General features: G+C 40.0%; 2 protein-coding genes across 5 annotated transcripts in view; one reads left to right on the top strand and one right to left on the bottom strand.

Moving 5' to 3' along the window:
• The window catches only part of STRN3 (striatin 3), a 104,697-nt gene extending 103,024 nt beyond the window's left edge, over positions 1-1,673 (top strand). For all 4 annotated transcript variants that reach the window (XM_026513547.4, XM_026513546.4, XM_057306467.1 and 1 more), the window contains one exon: positions 15-1,673. In XM_026513547.4, coding sequence (XP_026369332.1) covers positions 15-184 — 170 coding nt within the window. In that variant the 3' untranslated portion in view covers positions 185-1,673. The remainder of the gene's footprint in view (positions 1-14) is intronic.
• A 135-nt stretch (positions 1,674-1,808) lies between these two features.
• Positions 1,809-19,132, bottom strand: COCH (cochlin). The gene is made up of 12 exons (XM_057306468.1): positions 19,056-19,132; positions 18,651-18,707; positions 18,512-18,562; positions 16,208-16,364; positions 15,261-15,394; positions 14,453-14,515; positions 13,314-13,358; positions 13,069-13,216; positions 9,568-9,671; positions 8,632-8,858; positions 7,930-8,446; positions 1,809-5,424 (listed from the first exon to the last, which is right to left on the bottom strand). The coding sequence occupies exons 2-12, from the start codon at positions 18,682-18,684 to the stop codon at positions 5,249-5,251; spliced, it is 1,656 nt and encodes a 551-aa protein (XP_057162451.1). The 5' UTR covers positions 18,685-18,707; positions 19,056-19,132; the 3' UTR covers positions 1,809-5,248.
• Positions 19,133-22,424: the final 3,292 nt, after the last annotated feature.

Here is a 22,424-nt window from a genome sequence, read left to right as displayed (position 1 = left end):
TTCTTTTATTACAGGCCATGACTGTTCTATTAGATTGTGGAATTTGGACAGCAAGACATGTGTGCAAGAAATAACAGCACATAGGAAGAAATTAGATGAATCAATTTATGATGTTGCTTTCCATCCATCAAAAGCATATATTGCCAGTGCAGGGGCTGATGCCCTTGCCAAAGTATTTGTGTGAATCAACAGAAACTCACTTCTTAACAACAGATTTGCTTGGACAAAAAGAGGGTCTGCATCACTGCCATCAGAAAGGTTACTGATATGACACTACATGTGATCTGCCTGGTGAAGGCTATTCGAGGCAGGCATAAATTGATGGAAATCACATCTTAATGTCAGGCTCATTAATTTAATTGTAATTACTGTATCTCGTGGGACAAATAAAAAGGACTCCATTATTTGTGGCCTGTACTGGATATGAACTGAGCGTATGTCTGTTTTTTAGGTATCTTTAAGCCAATGTGGAGTCTGATCTTACAAAAGACTTTTATTTTGGACTCTGTGTGCTGCCTTAGGGTTAGGAATGTGGTGCTCTTGTTGGGGGGGAAGTGAGCTCCAAGAGTAGCTTTTTTTCATCTCTTAGTGATTTTCTGTTTATCAGTTGAATGCCACAGATTCCCTTTTAAACTTATTTTGCTTTAAAAAAAAAAAAAGAAAATTTAACTTAAAATATTTTAGCATTAGTTGCACAAAATGTTTGGATAAAATTCTAGTTTTTATAAGTCTTTTTATATATTTAGCCTGTCACAACAGTGCTCAAGATTGTATTGACGTTTTTCTGCATTATACAACCCTAAAACACAGAGATCTCACTGACCCGCTGCCGTGTAACCACACTTTTTCCTTCTTTTGCCTAATACAGCTCAGCTAAGTCCTTCCATAAAGATGCTAAATCACCTTCATCATCACATTATTGTCTTCATATAAACCAAGGACTATTAAGTGTATTAAAATGAAACAGTGGGGTTTAATACTCCAAATGAACTCTTTAAAAAGAAAAAAAACGAACTAATCTTGGCATCCTATCACTATGTGATATTTTGTACATCTTACTGTATTTACAAGTTTATTTATCAAGGATTATCCATCTTGCTAATAGCCTATTATTTATTTCACTTTTTGTTGGTCTTTATATCCTTTTATTAATGTGCTAAAGGAACCTGTATATCTATTTTGGAACTCTTTGAATAGTCTAAAATAGACTAAAAATGGAATATTTTATAGTTTAAGTTACAAACCAAGGTGATTTCCCCCAGATGCATATCTTGGTTTACCATGATTCTAAACAAAAACTATCTTGTTTAAAAATATTTGGAGTAAAATTTTATTTGCATTACAAATAGGATACAAAAATAGTTGAATCAGGATACAGAAATCTGCTGTGTTTGGACTAGTCATCCCTGTTTTATTTTTTCAGATGTGCTTAATTTTATGGTGTAACTAAAGATTTTGTTTGTGTAATGCATGATTAAGACAATAAAGTATTTTTTCTAGTCTTCCAAAAACTTTTCTGATCAGTTTGCGAGTTTTGATGAGTTTTGTAAGGTTTTTGTTTTACAAACTATGAATCAGCAAATTTTTAAGATTGTACCACATAGCAAACGTACAGCTGTTGAAAAATAATGTATATAAAATGCATATAATAAATATTAAATTGTGTACCTGTATGTTACTGTTGGCTACATTATTTTGTGTTGATTAATAAAGTGCAATACTTTACTCTCCATCATTAAACTAGGAAATGGAGATGGTTTCTCAGTGAGTCCTTCATTTTTTTTTTAATGTGCCTATACAAGGTTTTTTTTGTTTTTTTTTGTTTTTTTAAGATTTTATTCATTTGACAGAGAGATAGCCAGCGAGAGAGGGAACACAGCAGGCAAGTGGGAGAAGAAGAAGCAGGCTCCCAGCAGAGGAGCCCGATGTGGAACTCGATCCAGGAACGCCGGGATCACGCCCTCAGCCGAATGCAGATGCTTAACGACTGCGCCACCCAGGCGCCCCGAGTCCTTCATTTTTATGCTGTTCTGCTAAACTTTGTATTGCTTATTGAGACTCTAATAAGATTAGAACAATTAACACTATTGAGAATGACTTTCTACGTATTTCACCCCATTTGGGAATTTAAAAAAATCTTCTGTTGAAATAAGTTAGACAATTCACAATAACCAAAAAAAAAAGATAAGAAAAAGCAGAGATCCAGTTTCAAATCATTTCCTTAAACATTCTGTTTACTAAATCTGGATTTCAGTTAATATTGTTGTCATTCCTGTCTGGCCATTATCTGTTTCCACAAAAAAGTAAAGCAGAAAATAAACTGCATTACTCATTAATTAAACGTTGTCCTTATAAATAATATTAAATATTAGTATCTTGAAACTTTTTCCTTCAACAAGGTAATATCCTTTTTCTTTGAAGAAAATTGGAAATGGATTTAAAAGGTAACATTAAAAAACTGGTGTGGCAAAATTCTCTTTGCCTAGTGTAAAAAAAATTACATTGTGTGTATATTGAGAAATTGTGTCTTCTACAGAAAAATCCAAGTGTCCGTTTTAGTCATTGCTGGTGAAATACTAACATTTTTCAGAAATTTTCTTAAAGTAATAGGTTTTTTGGTTTTCTGTAGATTCAACTTAATGAACAAAGTAAGAGGTTTTGGAAATAACAGTTTTTTCCAAAGCTAGTATGGTTTCTGGCAGCTATTCCAGACTGGTGCATTATTGTTTAACTGAAATGTTATTCTCATCATTGCAGTGCGTAAACATTCACCTCTTGGGACGTGTTAAAAGTGAAATGAATAAAGTTTAGTATATATGTTTATTTTTCTCTTCTCTACTTTGGTTGTATTTTTCTCTCCAGTATTAAATGTTTGGAGGAGACTAAAGGATGTGAAAAGAGAAAGTCTTATTTTGTGTGCTCCCATTTGTGACTTATGGAAAGTTACGTAGATTGATTTGACTATGAAATGGTGCTTTATAAAGTTTAAGAATATTTTTATATACAAATGTTAATATGTTGACTTTCTCAATATTTAATCATATTCTGCCTTTTTCATACTTTATTTTCGTGTAATTTTCTCACATTTCAAAGTTGGTTATCTACTAACGACCAGCATCTCATTTAACACAATGTTATAAATAGCCTAGCATATTTGAAATTGAGGCATGCCTGCTAAAGTTCAATTGTAATACATCTTTTTAAAAAATCCTCCTTTACTCCTATTAGTTGTTAACCCTTTATCTTGTTTACTTACACAAAATAATTGATAGTAACTTAATAGAGTTGTCATTTCTGCTCTTAGTGTTAAGTCAGTCATAGTGTTCATTTCCCTGGTTGCCTTCAATGCCTCAGAACTTTGTCCTTTATAAAATTTTCTTCTTCAAAAATGCTTGTAATGTTTGGAGCCTGGGTTTTCATTTAAGTTTAATTTTTCAAGGAGTGGTACTCTCAGCTAAGAATTTGTGGTCTGTTATGGAAGGAAAAGGTTAAGCCCATTTTTGCTTAATGAACTGAAAATTCTACATCAGTCATTCATCTTTGAGGCGTTTTGTAAGGGGGGGCCAGTTTATTGTCTTCACATACCCCATTTTGTCAAATTTTTTGTAGTGTTAAAGGCAGTTTCAGTTCTGCCTTTCCAATACATGGTCCTTTCATTCCTTTTATACAACCTATAAAATTGTTAGACTCAAAAGATTTAGAATTAATACGTGTGGGGCGCCTGGGTGGCACAGCGGTTAAGCGTCTGCCTTCGGCTCAGGGCGTGATCCCGGCGTTATGGGTTCGAGCCCCACATCAGGCTCCTCCACTATGAGCCTGCTTCTTCCTCTCCCACTCCCCTGCTTGTGTTCCCTCTCTCGCTGGCTGTCTCTATCCCTGTCAAATAAATAAATAAAATCTTTAAAAAAAAAAATTAATACGTGTGCTCCAGTAAATCAGTTAACACCTCTTTCGGGTGAACATGTAAATTGTTTCAGATAGGATCGGTGTATTTGTGAAGGGTTACAGGGTGCACAGGCGGATGAGGGAGAGGGCAGGTCCTCTCTGTAGAGAAAAGCAAGACAGGATGACAGAATACCTCTATCTGAAGGGAGAGCTCTTGGTGAGGTAATCTTAGTTACATTAAAGGAATAATCACTTTTCAAAAACCAACTTTACAAGCATATGTAAGTAAAAATAACGTTAATTAAAAAACATTTTTGTTGAACTAAGTAACCAAAAGCATCTCATGCTGTTTAACTTGGTAGTAGCTGTGTATAATGCCTAGAACAGGAGACATTCAATAAATAGTTGAATAAATGTAACAATTTTAAGAAAAACTTAGAATTGGTCTTCCTGAATAAAATAGTGAATGTAGGATTTTTTTACCATGTCCCAGGGATAGATACTTGGAATAATAAAAGTAAAGCAGCTTAGAATAATAGTCACTAACAGTTTTATTGTTTAAATAGGCAAACTACAATATTTTTCCTGCAGTTCTGTTTTTAATATGTGCTTTTCCTCACAGCCAAATGTTTACAACAAGAATAGTAAGTAAAAATTTACCAACTTAGCTTTTTTTTTTTTTTTAGTACATGGATGACTTTTAGAGTATAAGCCAAATATATCTATACACATATAAAATTAAGGGTATAAATAGAAAAATACCAGGCAATCCTGCTGTCTTGTTCAGTGTGATTCAGTTATGTTATTATGAAAATACACTACAAAAGAAACTTCATACCTAATTCCCTTCCCTTTCATTCATAATTAGAACTTTTTAGTATATTAGTAACAAATGTTGATTGATTTTAAGATAATATCTACTGAGGCAAAATACTTAACATTTAAACTGAGTTGAACTATTTAAGTTTCATTTTCCTTATATATTTAATACAATGATCAGAGAAGGAATGTTGCTTTTGTTCTGAGTATCATATTCTTTTATTGAGCTATGGAATTTGGGTTTCTATACATTTAATATGCGTTTTATAATTCCTAAGATTTGGATGCGTGATACCTCCTCTTTCCTGAGTTTCTAAGGGTCATGATTATGAAGCCTCAGCAGACTGTTTAACAATTCTAAATTGTCATTAGAAGGTAGTAGCTTTAAATGAGTGCTTATTTGCTTGAAACAGCTGTTGGCATTTTTAACATAATAGTTTTGTATCTGATCCTAGTATGCTATATAGTATTTTCGTATTATAAGAAAATGACTTATACATTCTGTCTTCTTGCACTTTTTCTTCCAGTCGTTAAAACGTCACCATTATTGCTGGGATTCCAAGAAATCTCTACAAATGCCTCTGATGACATCGGAAACAATTGGTTCTAATCCTGTGAACTCTCTTGTGAAGAAAGCATGTGACTCCTTTGGCTTAGAGGCCATATCTTTCAGGTCATCCAAAGGTGCCCAAGCCATACCAATGGAGAAGATGGTGATACCTACAATGAAGATAGTTTTAAGTGAATTAAAACTAAGTTCCAGCTTATTTATAAAATCAGGTGTAAATATTTTTCATGAATAAGTAGTTGTAGAGAAAACTCTCTAGTAATGTCCGAAGAACTAAATGTCCTTCCCCAAATGGTTAGGTAGGTTTTAACAATCATTGTGATGAGAATGGCTAATCAAAAACAGAAGCTCAGCCATCAGTATAAATTACCACATTAACATAAGTCACATGATCACTGACAAATATTTGATAACCTGATAAACTCTTAAAAAAATAAACTACAGTAACATACTTAGTGAAATGGTGAAAATATCCTGAGATTGGCATGAGAATGGGCCTCCTGCTATCATCACTCCAATTAATCATTTTACTGGGGTCCTAGCCAATGTAACAGCATGAAAGAATGGCACAAAATTTGGGATACGTAAATGGAAGTTAGAATTTCTAAGGCTGCTGTATTGCCAGGGATGGCAACTAGGCTTTTGTGAATAAGAACTTTCTTCCAGTTTGGTGTGTATGTTACATTGGCAAACTGACCAGTAGTGAGAAATTTGACCAAGCAAAAATCTGGTGGTAAAAACAACCAAAGAGAAAGGTCTGTGAAGCTGGAATAATTTCTTCTAGTTACACATGAGGCATAACCTCTGCATTCCCGTGGGCTACTAGAAGTCTTTGACTACTTTTTGGCTAGGGTGATAACTACATTAGTTTGACTCGCCTCAATCCCAAGTGCAATAGTTGTTTACCATCTTTCTTTTGGGTGAAGATCCCCATAATGTTTTGAGAGTTTCTGAAATAGATTCTCTTCTATCTAAGACTTCATCCCCCTTCTAGTGGTATTCAGTGCCAAGAGTTGTGAATACTTAACATATAAATAAAGCAGGTTTAGTTTATGTAAAAGCTCCTTGAAACGATTTCTGATTTATTACCCCCAGTCAATACTCTCCTCTCCCCTGGCAAAAGAAAAAAAGGAAAAAGAAATTTTCCCCTCCGTTTTCCTCACCTGTAGATTGAATTCAAGCTCACATTTGTTAGCTCAGACCCAATATATAATTAGAGCTTAAAAAAAAAAAAAAGTTACAACCAAGTCCCGAAAGCCTAGGTATCCTGGCTTTTGTTAACTTTGTAACTTTGACTTCACTATCACTAAAGGATAATTTTCATGGAAATGGTGTGGCCCAACCTCCTGAAGTTCAACTAATTGCATAGAGAAAATATATTTGAATTAATCTAGTTCATTTAATTTAGCCTGAATCCAAGCCTGTTAACCATAAATTATTTCAGTAAGCTAAATTTTTTTAATTTATGAGAGAGAGAGTATGTGCATACATGCACAAGTGGAGAGAAGGGCAGAGGGAGAGACCCTCAAGCAGACTCCCCGTGGAGTGCCGAGCTCCACCTGGGGCTTGATCCCACGACCATGAGATCATGACCTGACCCAAAAGCAAGAGTTGGAAGTTCAACCGACTGAGCCACCCAGGTGCCCCTGTAGGCTACATTTTTAAGGAGTATGATAGCAAAAAGGTCTTTGATCTGGGTTAGTTGCCGATGTGTAGAAAAAGCCAATGTATAGCTTAAATTTCCATGTATCAGTTCTCTACCCACTAAATAACAGTATTCCATTAATATGTAAGTACATAAGTGCATTAACGTGCTAATAAATTATCAAAGGAAGAAAAGCTTAAGTCATTAGGAATTAAATAGGGAAAAGGATGTATGTAAGAGTATAGAAAAATGCAAGGCTGCCAATTCCCGTCTCCCAAGTTAGTGTTTTTATATTTTAAGTATTATTGGACTGCAAGCACTCAGTTTTATCCCAGGAATGGGAGTGCCAGCTTTTTGTTGCTGTATTTGATCCCAGCAACACATTATGGTAATATTTTCAGGAATGAGTGGCCTTTGCCAAAAGTAATATTAAGGTTGGGGTAAGGGAGAAAAAAGACCTTTTTATACCCTTTTACAACATCAGAGTGTGTTTTTATTATCTCAAGAAGAAAAAGACTAAAAAGGAAATTTGGGTGGAATAGAATTAAAGTCTACTGGTGCCCTTATCTTAGAAAATTCATGCAATCTAGAAAATTATCAAACAGATTCATGGTAAATTATGATAAACTGATTTTGGGGGGTGGAATATATTCCAAGTTTGAGCCAAACATAAGCACCTGTAACATGTCCTTGACACATGACATGGCTCTCCTGGGCATTCTCCCAACAATACAGTGGTTAAGGAGTGTGAACTCAGCCAGACTGCCTGGGTTTGAATACTGGCCTCACCACTTGCGAGCTGTGTGGTTTTGAGGAAATTTGTTTCCTTACCCATAGAATGAGATTCCTTGGGCTGGTTTGACAATTAAATCAGTTAATATTGGGTAAAGCTCTTGGAACAGTGACTGCCATGATGTAGATGTTCGTTCAATAAAATAAATGCTGAAGTTTATATTTATAAAACTCATTGAACCCCTCAGTTCCCTACCCAGCCAAAGGACAAGAACCTTACCGGCATCGTGTGCAGCAGCAGCCGGGCCTCGAACATCATCATAGGACTGGCCATCTGTGACAATTACCAGGAAGTTCTTGTTGGGGCTATCCCTCACGGGACCAAACACATTTCTAACAGTGAAGGAGATAGCATCGCCTGTCGCTGTTCCACCACTCATATAGCGAATGTTTCTGATAACAGCTAGGACATTCTCTTTGGTGCTATAATCAGTGAAACTGAATTCTGTGCGCTGATCATAGGTGAACTGTACAGCAGCTATCTTGGCACCAATGTCTGAGATTTCAAAAGTCTTGGCTATGTTGGAAACAAATTCAAGCATGAGGCGAAAATTACTGTCTCCGACACTGCTGGAGCCATCAATCAGAAAGGCAATGTTCACTGAGTTGTAACAGGTCTTGCTGCACATCATTTGCTCATGAGTGCAGAGTTTCTGTACCAGAGGCTTTACGTATTTTGTGGTGCCAAACCAGTTAGGCATGTGGTAAGAGAAGAAGCCATTATTCCGACAGACAGCCTAATGGAGACATAAAAGGGATCACAAGCTGTTTCTTCTTAAAAATTATAGAAACATTAAAACAATTATAAAAAACATTCTGTCTTGACTGTTCAAAGTTAATTCAGATAAGGGCCATTCAGCACTATGCTTCGAAGCCCAAAGGTAAAATCACTACATAACAGAAGACACCCTCACCTCCTTACCTTGTCAACAAATGCAACATCCTGAACCATCCCCAGTTCTTCAGGAATAGGCTTGGCCACAGAAACTATAAATACATTGACACCGAACTCTCTGGCCACGATGCCCGCTTCCTCGATGTCATCAGAAGGCCAGCCATCAATAAATACCACCACCACTTTGGGGATCCCTTTTCTTACTCCAGTGTCTGCTGTGAAGAATTTCTGCGCGGTGTGCTTCAAGGCTTTTCCTAGGTTTAAAAAAGAAGCAAGCTGGAATGGCACCACTGCTCAAATGACATTCTATTTCCCTGTACCAACTTGATGCCACCAGAGTTTAAGAATTTAACTTACGTAGAACTTAGTTGTATAACAGATGGGAAAGTTTTAATTATCCATCAGGCTTATTTGTCTTGTCTTCACAACCCATGTTACTGCCCTCATCACCTCCCAGAAGCCTCATGTTTCCTTACTGTACATCACTCACCAGTCAGAAACACGACTGACTCCCACTCCTGTACTTTCCTCTCTAGCCCCTTACTGACTGACTAGGACCACTAAAAACTCAGAAAAAGAGACGTTCCTTCAGAGGGTCTGTACTGCTACTTTAGTTCTTTCTGCCACATCTCCATTTGTTAAATCAGTCTGTTGATCTTTGCTTCTTTTTAACATGCCGAACAGGTACTTCTCTAAAGTGGCTGTCTGTTCTATCCAATATAAGGATAATAAAACACAATATTTTTTTGTGTGTTTTAAACAAGCAATATTAATTAGCCCTTCGGTATATTTTTCATTATAAATTGAGTGTCTTAGATGATCAAGTACCAACCTAGCCAAGATTTCAATGTCAGGAGGAAGAGTTTCACATCTGCTTATATAAAATAGCCTAAAACTGTTTTACATGTTTGATCACTCCTAACCCTCTCTTGTGTTATACCCCAGGTGCCAAAGTCTACTTACCTGTATTGGAATTACCCCCTCTGAAACCTACTTCCTTTATGGCAAACAAAACATCTTTGGCTGATGTAAAGTTTTTCAAGTAAAATTCTATTTTGGGATGTTCACTAAGTGGAGAAATGAAAAAAAAATGTTATCTAAGGAGAACTGGAAAGGTAAAACAAGCAACAAAACATACCTTAAAAAAAAGTCTTTAAATTGGACAATGCCTAAGTTTCTTTCTTAATCCCATAGTAATACAGTCAATTAAGGTATTGCATCCTTACTTGAATTTTAAGGCATCTTGCAGAAATGTAACAAAAACCATTGCTACCTTGAGGTTTTATTTTATTCTGGGTAATATGCTAAATACACATTACATGTATCATCTCATTTCATCATAGCTCTACAAGGTAGAAACTATTTTCCCTATTATATAAATGAAGAAACTGAGGCTCAGGGTATTTAGGTAACTTGCTCAACAAAACAAAGCTGCACTTCAAATTCAGGTTTGTCTGGTGCCAGAGTCCATGCCCAACCTATATGGTGCCCCTGAAACCAGGCCTGGCTCAGAGCACTGGGCTTAATGGAGATCTGCAGAGTTGGGCAGCACAGAGGTGGAAGGTGGCAGGGTGGGAGACCCTGGAAGCACTCAAAAGAGTGGGTCTATTATATACTCAGGTTTCTGGTCAGAAGAGGCAATTCCAAGGACACTGGGACCAACATTTTAAAAATGAGAAGGTATAAGAAAATAAATTATGAAGGATTACAATATTGAATTTTTGTTATAAAAAAATGATACATTACGAATCTTAAAATAATGTATATTATAAGATTTGGGATTTTCCATATTTAATAGTAAAAGGATTTCAGCTCACTTATCACTACTCTGTTCATTAGAGAATATAGTGAAAACAGTTAAAGGCACCATTTGTTGTGTTTAGTTTTTAGATAAATCAGTATTTCATTAAGTGTAAAATTTAAAGATTTTAGTATTATCAATTACCATTAAGTCAAGAGTTTTGAGAGATAAACGTAGCACTGGTTGTATTTCTGTATATCTGGTAGAATGCTGGGTCACAAAATCAGATATTATGGGTTGATAACCTTCTCACTTTTATGGTCACTTTTCAACTATCCAAATTGTGATTTATGAGATTTAGCCTTGTTTTTGCATTCTTAATGGTATATTCTGTTATTCTGCTTAAATCTAAACTCTTTGATACAGTCTATTCTGATGTTCTTCCTAAAATAGGAAAACTATAAGCCAAGAAGTTTATAGAGAAGCTAGTCTTTGAGTTTATAAGACAGCGTAGCTTTCATCTTGAAAAAGACTTGGATACAAATCTCAAAGAAAAAAAATTAAGAAGAAAAGCACTGAGGGGAATTTGCCCCCCTGAGATGTTAAAATTTACAATTAAAGCTACAATAATCAAAGCATTGTGGAAAAGATGTAGAATTAGCTTATAGATCAAGGAAACTGACTTGCCTAAACTTGCATATAAAACTGGTATCTCCTATCAATGGAATAAGAAGCTCAGTTGTTTTAAGAGTGTGGGACAAATTGGTTAAGTTATATAGAAAACAAAGTTAAATTCTCAAACCAAAAAAAATCTATCTAAATTAAGAACAAGTTGTAAAAAATAACATAAGAACAAATGAAATAGAAATGAATATTTGTAGTACTGGTGCTCCCCTCACAGACTGCTGATAGCAGTTTAAACTGAATCAGCTTTCTAGAAAGCAATTTAACTTTGTATCAGAAGCCTTAAAAATGTCAGAACGCTTTGACCCAATCTTACTTCTAGAAATCTAGTCTATTGAACTAATCAATGATGGTACAGGGTGACATAAGGATGTTAATCATAATGTAATGTGGAATGATGAAAAAACCGAAGAATGGTTTAACAAATAATCATGCAAAGGAACATTATACAACTTTTTTTTTTTGAGAAAGAGTATGTGAGTGGGGGTGGGTGGGTGGGGGTGGGACAGAGGGAGAGAGAGAATCTTAAGCAGACTCCATGCCCAGCACAGAGCCCACACAGGGCTGGATCTCCCAACGCTGAGATCATGACCTGAGCCAAAATCAAGAGTCAGACAGTTAACCAACTGAGCCACCTAGGCGCCCCAAAACATCATTTTCTGAAGAGTAGTTGTGATCTGGTAAAATGCTCAAAATATTAAGGGTTGAAAAAACAGGACATATGACATTTTTATAGTTGGAGCTTTTGAAAATGCAACACACGCATGTAGGAGGGGTGGGGGATAGGCAAAATGGGTGAAGAAGAGTGGGAGTTGCAGGCTTCCAGTTATGAAATGAATAAGTCAGGAAAATAAAAAGTACAGCATAAGGGGGGGGCGCCTGGGTAGCGGCAGTCGTTAAAGCGTCTGCCTTCGGCTCAGGGCGTGATCCTGGCGTTCCGGGATCGAGTCCCACATCGGGCTCCTCCGTTGGGAGCCTGCTTCTTCCTCTCCCACTCCCCCTGCTATGTTCCCTCTCTCGCTGGCTGTCTCTCTGTCACATAAATAAATAAAATCTTTAAAAAAAAAAAAAGTACAGCATAAGGAAGGTAGTCAGTGGCACTGTAATAGCATCCTCTGGAGACAGATGGTAGCTACACGTAGAGTAAGCACAGTGTGACATAGAAAGATGTTGAATCACTATGTTGTACACCTGAAACTAATGTAACATTGTGTGTCAACAATACTTAAATACTTCAATACTATATGGTGCCCCTGAAACCAGGCCTGGCTCAGAGCACACACACATGTACAAAATTTTCTTAAAATACTGAAAGGAGGGGCATCTGGGTGGCTCATTCAGTTAAATGTTTGCCTTCAGCTCAGGTCATGACCCCAGGGTCCTGGGATGGATCCCTGCTCAGTGGGGACAGTCTGCTTCTTCCTCTCCCTCTGCCACTCCCTCAGCTCATGCTCTCTCTCTCAAATAAATAAATAAAATCTTTTTTAAAAAATCAAGGATATAAAACATTTTATAGTGATTATCTCTGAGGGATATGTTTAGGAAATTGGTTATGTATGTACTTTATATGTTTTTCAAGCTTTCTATAGTGAGCATATTATAATCCTAAAAGCCATCAACATTATTTTTAAATGAACAAAATTAAAAAGGTAGGGCTTCAGGTCTCCAAGGAACTATGGGAAATATTTAAAAGAATGACAGAATAGGAAGGAGGAATAGACATATCTCTTCTTCCTTCAGCAGAGAGGAATTAGGAATTGAGCAGAGTATATGTGCAGAAGTAATTTGTATGAGCAAAAAAACCTTTTAATCTACCTTCTGGTCCTCAAATAGCATATAATTCTCAATCTTTTTATTCCAAAAAGGAAGCACTTATACCTACCTAGTCTGCTTAGGCAGTCTTACATCCTGTATTTATAGTTTGGGAATTCAGATTGTCCACAACTCAATATGTTTTATATTGAACTGAAATGCATGTATCCACTAAAAGGACTGATCCTTTATCATCAAGTCTCCACCCATTTAAACAAGATTGGTACCTGGCTTGAACAAGGCCTACGTGTGGTCCTTCTGTTCCAATTCCCAACATTAGAGCCACTTTGCCCACAAAATTCTTCTGTAGATTAAATCGGCGCTGCCCAATATTAAAACTTCCATCAATCAGAAATGCAATGTCTGCTTTGCAGTCTGTGAACACCCAAACAAGTCTTTCTGTTAGCAGTTTCAGAGGAGGGAGGGAGGGAGAGTGAATGTTACTTTCCCAAATGGATATCTGGACTCTTACCTTTATTGCCAGTTTTTTTCTCGGGTGTTTTCTTTAGTCGTTTCCCTGAAACGAAGTGCTTGGCATTAGTAAAAGGAAGACAGTTTCATAGCAAGAAGCCCACAAGGGGAAAAGCTCATGACAAGGAGTGTCATTCTTAAAAATACTTGTTTTTAAAAAATTAATTTCCTAAAAAAAAAAATTAATTTTCTCACCATTTTCTGGACTGGGGAAGCAATGCCCCAGCAAAGAAACAAGTCAGAACTGTTGTAGGCCAATATTTGATATGCCACGAATCCAGGCCTTGATATCTCAAACCCACAGTTGAGGCAGGACTGGAAACTCAAGAGTTAGATTCTAATGTTCTTAATTTCTTTGACTTTAGAACTGCCACAGTCTTAGGAAAGGAGATCCCTGGCTATTTGTTAAAATGGACCAACACCAATTCCTTTTCTGCATACGGCAAATGGAACTAGGAAGTTCAAGGTACTTTTACTTTGTCCAGTTTCTAGGCATGGGGTTTATCAGAAAGAAATAGCAGGACTTCAAGAGAACGTTTGGTAGTAGAGTTTATAATTGAAAACAGAAGGATAGGAATTTGAAATATAAAATTAAATGTTTCTTTATGTAATATACCAGTAAACATAAGATATTTATTTTGTGGGGTTTTTAAAAATTTTTTAAGATGTTATTTATTTGAGGGTCCCTGGGTGGCTCCGTTAGTTAAGCGTCTGCCTTTGGCTCAGGTCATGATCTCCGGGTCCTGGCACTGAGCCCTGGGTCAGGCTCTCTGCTCATCAGGGAGTCTGCTTCTCCCTCTCCCTGTGCCGTTCCCCCTGCTTGTGCTCTCTCTCTCTCTCTAATAAATAAAATATTTTTTTTAAGATTTGAGAAACAGAGAGAGCATGAGTGGAAGGAGGGGCAGAGGGAGAAAGAGAAGCAGGCTCCCCGCTGATCACAAAGCCCAAACGGGGCTTGATCCCAGGACCCGGAGATCATGACCTGAGCAGAGGTCAGACATTTAACCAACTGAGCTACCCACGTGCCTGTTTTGTGTTTAGTACCAATTTCCTTTAAAAGGAAAGCTATCAACAACACATTTATTTTTAATTTCCAAATGCTGTGCCAGGCGACTAGGAGATAGCTTTCATATTTCATACCTGTTGATGGATGTGCTGTGGATACTGCTTGTCCCGTGGCTTCCTGGGTACCACTTTTTCCTTCTGTTAAAATAAAAATAAGACTATGTTTTGCTCTTACTTCTTTACTATCAAAGCATAATGAATCTAATTTAGGGGCCTATGGGATGATAAATGTAATCGAGTGATGGCAATTGCATGAGTACTTGCTTCATGCTAGTTTCAAAGAACCAAAATGGGTTCTTAGCTATTAAATCATATTTTAAAAGGATGACCAAAATGAATTTACATTCATTTTCATTCACTAGCATTTTGATCTAGTGTTACTTGGTAAATGTCAGAGCATTCTGATTGCAGACAATACAAGTCTGTCTTTTCCTTCTTTCTTCCTTTCTTCCTTCCTTTCCTTCCTTCCTTCCTTTCCATCTTTCTTTCTTTCTTTTTTTTTTTTTTTTTAAGTAGGCTCCACACCCAGCTTGGAGTCCAACATGGGGCTTGAACTAGTGACCCTGAGATCAGGACCTGACCTGAAATCAAGAGTCAGATGCTTAACTGACTGAGCCACCCAGACACCCCAGACAATGCAAGCTTCTACTGCAGTCTTCTAAAAGCAAGATTATTTTCCCCCCATTCAGCCAAGTTTAGCTTGAGTGGGTCTTTGCCTATCCAGTCCCCTGATTCTAACCCATTGTTGACTCCTCCGAGTCTTGACTGCAGGCTTTTCCATCAGAGTCAAAGAGGTTGAACAAAGAAAAGCAGAAAACTTTTTTTTTTTGGGGGGGTTGAGGCAACATTTACACAAAAGTAAGAATAATGTAATTGTACCTACTTGTCACTGTGAAAGAAGCAGACCATCTGGAAAGTGTTTGAGACTGAATGCCATTGGCAGCTACTGAGGAATAGTTTTCTCGACCTGGTAGGCTATATATTCGCACAGGTCCCCCTGAGTTGCTGATTACTCCCCTGTAACAGAGAAAAGCAGCTGAAAAGCTACCCATACTTTTTCAGGGGTATCTAACTGACTTCTAGGCCATGTTACACTATTGTTGTGATTAATCAAGAAAATAGTTCGTCAGGGAAGATACATAAGGATGCTGCCAGCCTTTTTTAAAAATTTGCTTACACAGGTACAAAATCTGCCTGGGAGAAATGGTTTTGTGCTGTCAAACTTCTTAAATGTTGTTAGGAACATACCTGTAGGATCCTATTCCCTACAGCACAGAGATTCAAAGTTAATAGAACCAAATAATTTTCATAGTTTTCTAAGGTACTTTATACGTCCTTGGACTTCATTAAAAAAAAAAAAAAAGTCTTGCAGGATAGCAGAGTGGGCGATGAATAGGGGCTCTGGAGGCGGACCTGGGCTTTTGGTTCCAATTCTGGCACCTGCTAACAGTGCCAAGATAGTTGGCAACTCTGAGTTCAGTTTCCTCTCTATAAAATGGAATAAAATTGTACCTACTCTTTACAATTGTAGAGTTGTCATGGAAATTAAAACAATGTCTAGCACGTAGTAAAAACTCACTAATACATCACATGATTAAGAATGTTCTAAAATCACAGGGATCTAGCTATCAAGAAATAATACAATTTGCCTTTCAGTCAGAAAGCTTTCCTTTCCTGGTTCTTCAAGGATATCCACGAAAACCTTAAAAATGTATCCATCTTCTGTGGCCAATATTGGTACCAAAAGAAAGAAGGTGGGGGTCCATTTGGCTAAAGAGGGAAAGAATATCATTACACTTAGATTTCTCTCCCTTGCACGTTTCAGCTTACCTGTGGATAGCTGCGCCACATATGCTTGATACAGACGCATACACTATGTTCCCAAACACGGAGAATTCCTCAAGAGCGCAGCCCCCTGGGCAAAGGACATCTGCTTTCTCTTTCCTGATATCCAGGCCTCGGGTAAAGCATGTGATAGCAATGGGAACTGAAAAGAATGGAGGGAATGTGATGACATTCTTAGGATTTTGAGGGGAGTCCCCGTGGGGTGGGGTGGGAACTAGGGTATGAGATTGAAGATTTATCTCCCTAATTTCTATACTTCTTGTTAAGAATATTAACGTATGTATGGTTCCACACCATTCCAATTTTAGCAATTGGAAACAGAACTAGAAAATGACACTAGTCATTTGTGATTTATTAATTCATTCTAGAAAAATAAAAATCTCAATTAAGATTATAACTATGGACACAATTGCCTGAGATAAAGATACTAAAGATACTGGGCTGAGCCTGAGAGGAACATTTTCCTTTTTTTTTTTTTTTTTTTTTTTAAGTAGGTTCCGCACCCAGCATGCAGCCCAATGCAGGGCTTGCACTCATGATCCTGATGTCAAGTCCTGAGGTGAGATCAAGAGTCCATGCCTAACCGACTAAACCACCCAGGCACCCCAATGAGAAACATTTTCATAGACACACACACAAACCTCTCAAGGTCCCATCCTTTGCTTCGAGGACTATTTATACCAGTTTTTCTCCAAATGCAGTGCCTTAAAATTATATCTTAATTTAAGGAAGCCAGTAAACAGATGTTTCCCTTTACAAAATGTCATTTAGCTCAATCACCCATTTTACAGATGCAGAAATTAAAGCGATGGGGTTAATTTGCTCTAGGTCACACAGCCCAACTCCTGCAGGACAAGAAACAGGGAAGTTAGTTTCCATGCAATGAAGCATTTTTATCTGAATTGAACCTGCTTATTTCTGCTCCAAATCTGTCCAGAGAGATTTATCAGGCAGTAAATGCATTTTTAGAAAACACTGTTAATACTCTTCGAGTTTTACACACCAACCCAAGCTAATAAGGAATTGAAGTTCTTATTCCAGAAGATGTTAGGTAGACACAAGCTATTGGCAGCATGTAACAATATGTTAACTCATCAAGTTACTATAAATGTTAAGTTGAGAATAATGTTATTAAATACTATTTTCTAAACACAAGAAATTGTGGTAATCCAAACCTTTTTGAAACAGATGTTAATAAAAAACCAAAAAACAGCTTTTTTTTCAAGACAGAGTAATACTGTCTGGTCATCTGCCCATTTGAGTAGCCTGCCTCTCTCTACCAATGACCCTTTTTTATGAGCTCTCTGTGTTGAGCTGCACCCTGAACTGTGCATCTCTGTGGAAGGGAAGGCAGAATGCCAGGCACAATGCTGATTCCTTAGCTCTGAAATATGTGAGATTGCTGCGGAAGTTAAAATCCTTCCAAATCAGTAGCCTCATACCTGTGAGCCTTATACATGTGATCAAACAGCCTTAATCCTTCCTCCCACTTTTCGTATCATCAGAGCTCTGCCTTTAGCTGCCAACACTGACTCGAATGGGGGGGGCGGGAAAGAGAAAGAAAGAGAGTGTGTGTGTGTGTGTGTGGCTGGGCTGGGGTGCTGAAAACAGCCCAGTGCAACACTTGCCCTCATCTCTCCTTTCAAGAAGAACAGGATAGATTTTGTAAAAGAGTTTGCCTTTTATATTGTAGAAAACACACACACCCATACTCGGACTTTTCACATGTGGAACAAACTGTTTTTAGACTCTCTTCAGTATGAAATGGGCATACAATTAGGGGTTATTCCTAGAAACCAGAGGTTCAAGCAAGGTGGGACAAGGATGTAAGCATCTCTGTGTCAGCTCTGACAGTGTGAAGTCGGGTCCGGGAGGCTTCTCCCTGACCTCAAACGCCAGGGACAACCGGAGACTAGTGTGCCCCTCGGTGGGACTCAGCGAATACTCCCCTGCCTTGACCTTTCGATGCCGATGCTCGGCTTCCCAGGTGCCTCCCACGATGGGAGTGTGGATTCGGAGAAGCTTCCTTCTCCACGCCTTGGGAAGAACGTCCCCATTGGATACCAGGGGCCCCCTCGCGTAGGAGAAATGGGTAAGCCGGAGTAGATACGCTGTGGGTATGGATGCGTGTGCGCCAGGCAGTCGCTCCAGCCTTGGCGCCCTCCAGCTGCGGTCCCTGGGGCCAAGGTCCAGGGGCTTGATCTGAGCGCGCTTCTACCTGCCGGCCCCCAACCCCTCCCACCGCCTGGCCCCAGCCCTGCTTCCCCGACAGGGGAACCCGCAACTCACCTGCTCCCTCGCTGCCCGCAGACTCTGGCAGCAGCAGCAGCAGACACACACCTGCGAAGAAAGGACAGCGCGAGGGCTGGCTCCAGCCTCCACCCCGCTCGGTGCGACGGAAAGGGGGTGGGGAGGAGCGCGTACCCACCGAGGCAGAAAACGGGAATCCAGGCTGCAGACATGGTAGTCGAGGGGCTGCTCGGACCTGGAAGACAGGGAGAATGCGAGGGAGGCTCCCGGGAACGGAGGCCCCTACGTCCCCACCACACTGCGCCCGCCCTCCCCTTGGGGATCCCGCACCCCTCGGAAACCCAAGGGCGGTGGACGGGAGGGAGGTGACCTAAGAGGCCGCTGCCCCGGAGCTAGCGCCTCTCTATCTGGAGACGACGCTCTGGCTGCAAATCGAGCCAAACCCAGCATCGATGTGCAACCCCGGCCAGGGAGAGGGGGTGCGATATCAAGACAGAAAGAAGCTGGGAACGACAAAGGAGAGACTCGGACAGGCAGGTGTCAGGGACCGCGCGCCCGCAGCCAGACGTCCAGGTCTCCGCACCTGAGTCAGATCCGCGCGGCTGCGCCTGAGTGCGGAAAGCGCGGCTCCTGCCGCTCTATAAAGGCCGGGCCGCGCGCATGAGCACTGCGCGGGGGGCGCGCGAGGAGGGGGCTGGGAGCCTGTCCCCCGGGGCTGGGCGGCGGCCGTCCAGCTCCGCCCTCACCCCCTCCCCGTCCCGGGGTGAGGCCCGCGCCGAGAGCCTCCCCCCCGCAGCGCGGACCTCGGCCACCTGGACGCCGCGTCCGTCCGTAGGGGAGGCGCCAAGGCCCGGGTCAGAGTCTCGCGGCCCCCGTGGGACCCGGCGTCAGGGGTGTCGGAACGAATGTAGAACGGCGGCGGGACCCGTGCCTGGGGACGCGCGGGGTGAGCCCGGGGCCCACGGCGCCGGCCGCGGAGGCTTGACGGCGCTCCGGGCGGGGCGGCTGCCCGACGTGCGCGGCCAGCTTCACTCGGGCTGGGGAGGGACGGTTCCCCGCGCACGGTTCCCGACGGCGGAGCTGCGGCCCCCGCGGGGAGCCTGGGCTCTGCTTCGGCCAAGGCGGCTGAGGTGGCGCAGGGCTGCTCTCCACCCAGAGGCCTTGCGCCCCCGAGAGCTTCCCGGTCCACGCGGCCTCAGAACCAACTTCCCAACTTCGTGCTTCCGTGAAAATGGAGTTCCTACTTCTGAATTAAAAGCAACCTGGGTTTGGCAAACGCGTGGCTCGTATTTTTAGAAACCCTGTCAACTGATTGGTTCTTCTTTCGGCCTCAGGGATCCAGCCTTCCGACCTGGTTTCTGCTGGACTCGGATTTTCCCCCAGAGGGCTCCATTACTGTAATGGGTAAGGCCACGCTTCTGAGGTGGCCCGGGCCCCTCATTGTATCTGCCCTTTCTTCCTTTCTAGATCAGGAAGGACTTCTACTTGATTGCCTTTCCAAATTCCCAGCCCTGTGGTCTGTTGTGATTGCACAGAATCTCCGATTTGGTGATGTGTCCTCCCCCATCGTGGTAACTTTTAACAGGTGGAAATGGGAGAAAGAGCGGAATTCACAGGGAGTGTGACAGACAAGTGACCTCCATGGCAGCCTAGGAACCACCTCCAGACCCAGGAGAGGTGGCAGGATGCTGTTTTGTTTTGTTTTGTTTTGTTTCCCTAGTAGTTTTACTTAGTCCCAAGAATAGCATTTTATTTTGGTGCAAAGAATAACCAGTAATGTATATGCCATAAAATCCATCCCTTTTAAGTGTAAAATGCATGATTTTTAGTGAGTTTACAGAGTTGTGCAACCATCTCCACAATCCAGTTTTAGAACATTTCCATTACTCCCAAAAGGATCCCTTCTCATCATTGACAGTTCCCTCTCCCACCCTCAACCCTAGGCAACACTGATTTGCTTCCTGTCTATACATTTGCCTTTTGTGAACATTTTCTATAAGTGGAATGATACAGCTTCTTTTACTGGGCATAATGTTTTTGAGGCTTATCCATGTTGTAACATGTATGTGTTCTTCCTTTTTATTGCTTAGTAGTATTCTCACACATTTTGTATTAGGAAAGAAACATACCACCATCACCTGGAAGACAAATATTGTAGTGATTTTATAACTATTCTCTTCATCTGGAATGAGTATTTGTACCAGGCAACTGGGGAGTGCTGATTTCATTACCTTTACTATTTGAATATCTTCTGGAGAGAAAGAGACTCATTAAATAACATCTGTTGGCTGGAAGGCTTTTTATTCTTATTTTCATGGCTGCTTTAAAAGATTCAATCTTTTCCATGGTAGAGAGTTACCCTTTTCTTAGAAACCCAGTAATCTAGCCACCACCCCCTGATATTTTTCTTGGGAGAAATTTCAAGCCTTCAGGACTATTAAAGCTGTCTTTTTCATTATTGCTTATTGAGTGTCCTCAATCAGTGTTGGATAATCTCCCAATTGTCATGATGCTACCTAATGAGGGAAGCATCGTGGAAAAAAGCTACCACTCCACTGCTCAGCAGGCAGGTGCCCAAATGACCAGAGGGGTGCATGCTATTCAGGACTCCCACAGGGCACAACCCTCCAGTGATGTAATTTCACTGAACAATTTGGCCCAGTCAAAACTATGCAGCTATTTCCATGATTGACCCTGAGTCTGTGACTACTAAAAAATAAAGGAAATACCTCATTGAGTTTCATAGTTGTTTGCCCAAAGATACAATCTTAATTATTTTGTTTTGAAACCTTTAAGAGAAGTTATTCTTATTTTTCTGGTCTGAAAGACCAACCAAGGAGGGTGAGGGAGTGGGGATGAGATTTCTCATCCTCACTTAGTTTGTACCTCATGCTTACCAGAAGTATATTAAGGAAAAAGTATCTGAACTTAAGAGGTAGTTTTCTCTGCTGTGGGAGAGGAAAAGCCAAAGAAATCTGGGTATGTTTGACTTAAAAAGACAAATTGTTGAAATTACAGTTTCGTATTCAGTTGGGTGACATTTCCGGTTATTGTACTCCTGGGATGCCTGGTTAGTTTTCCCTGCTTTAATTAAGACTATTTGATATTCAATATTTAGACTAACTCCCTTCAAAGCAGTGGATTCCTAACTGGGACTCACAATGGAATCACCTGGGGAGCTTTAAAAAGTACTGAAGCCTGAGTCCCATCCCAGAGATTCTATGTAATTGGTCTGGAACCAACCCTGGGACCAGGGTATTAGAATTTTTTAAAGCTCCCAGGTGATTCTAATGGGCTGCCCAAGGTACATAATACTTACCTCAATGTTAGAGGTTACGCTAATAATTCTAGTTTTTCATTCTTTTTTTCATTATCTTTTCATTAAAATTCCATCAAAAATATACCTATTGTGTTTCCCAGATAAAACATGGAAGCATCTTCTGGCCTGATGGTTGCTGAAAGACAATCCTTAACAGAAGAGTTGAAAACATGGAAGCATCTTCTGGCCTGATGGTTGCTGAAAGACAATCCTTAACAGAAGAGTTGAAAACTCAATTTCAAAAGTAATTTTTCCCAAGTGTGCTGTCTGGTCACATTTCTAACTTTGTGTAGAATGGGCTGGCCTTGTTAAGGGAGTGAACTACCTCTAAAACTAATACCTTATGGGGCATCTTTAGGCTTCAGGATGCTGCTGACAGCTCAAAAGAGTTTCTCAAGAATGGTATGGTTATCTGATTAGATTTGGCTCATTACCTGTATGGATAAGCTCTTAGTTTACAGGTCCCCCCTCTGTTCTGTTTTTACCTAAGTATGAATCCAGTGTTACCTGGAAGTTTTTATGTTTTTGTTGTTGGTCTTTTATTTTTATCTTCAAAAGGAGTATCAATCCTGTCCCACCCCCTATACTCATTTAGCTCCCTTGTAAACTTATTTAGCTAATGCAATACATGGT

Source organism: Ursus arctos, unplaced genomic scaffold (genome assembly GCF_023065955.2).
Source record: "Ursus arctos isolate Adak ecotype North America unplaced genomic scaffold, UrsArc2.0 scaffold_37, whole genome shotgun sequence".
Taxonomy (NCBI): Eukaryota; Metazoa; Chordata; class Mammalia; order Carnivora; family Ursidae; genus Ursus; species Ursus arctos.
The sequence above is the reverse complement of the archived record's forward strand: the minus strand, read 5'-3'. Positions and strand labels throughout refer to the sequence as shown.

What these genes read in the sequence shown, in the direction of transcription:
- COCH (XM_057306468.1), bottom strand. Translation starts at nt 18,684, where the DNA reads ATGTCTGCAGCCTGGATTCCCGTTTTCTGCCTCG. An exon ending in GATTCCCGTTTTCTGCCTCG is followed by an intron (nt 18,563 to 18,650) that starts GTGGGTACGCGC and finishes CTTTCTTCGCAG; the next exon opens with GTGTGTGTCTGCTGCTGCTG. An exon ending in TGTGGCGCAGCTATCCACAG is followed by an intron (nt 15,395 to 16,207) that starts GTAAGCTGAAAC and finishes TCTCTGTTACAG; the next exon opens with GGGAGTAATCAGCAACTCAG.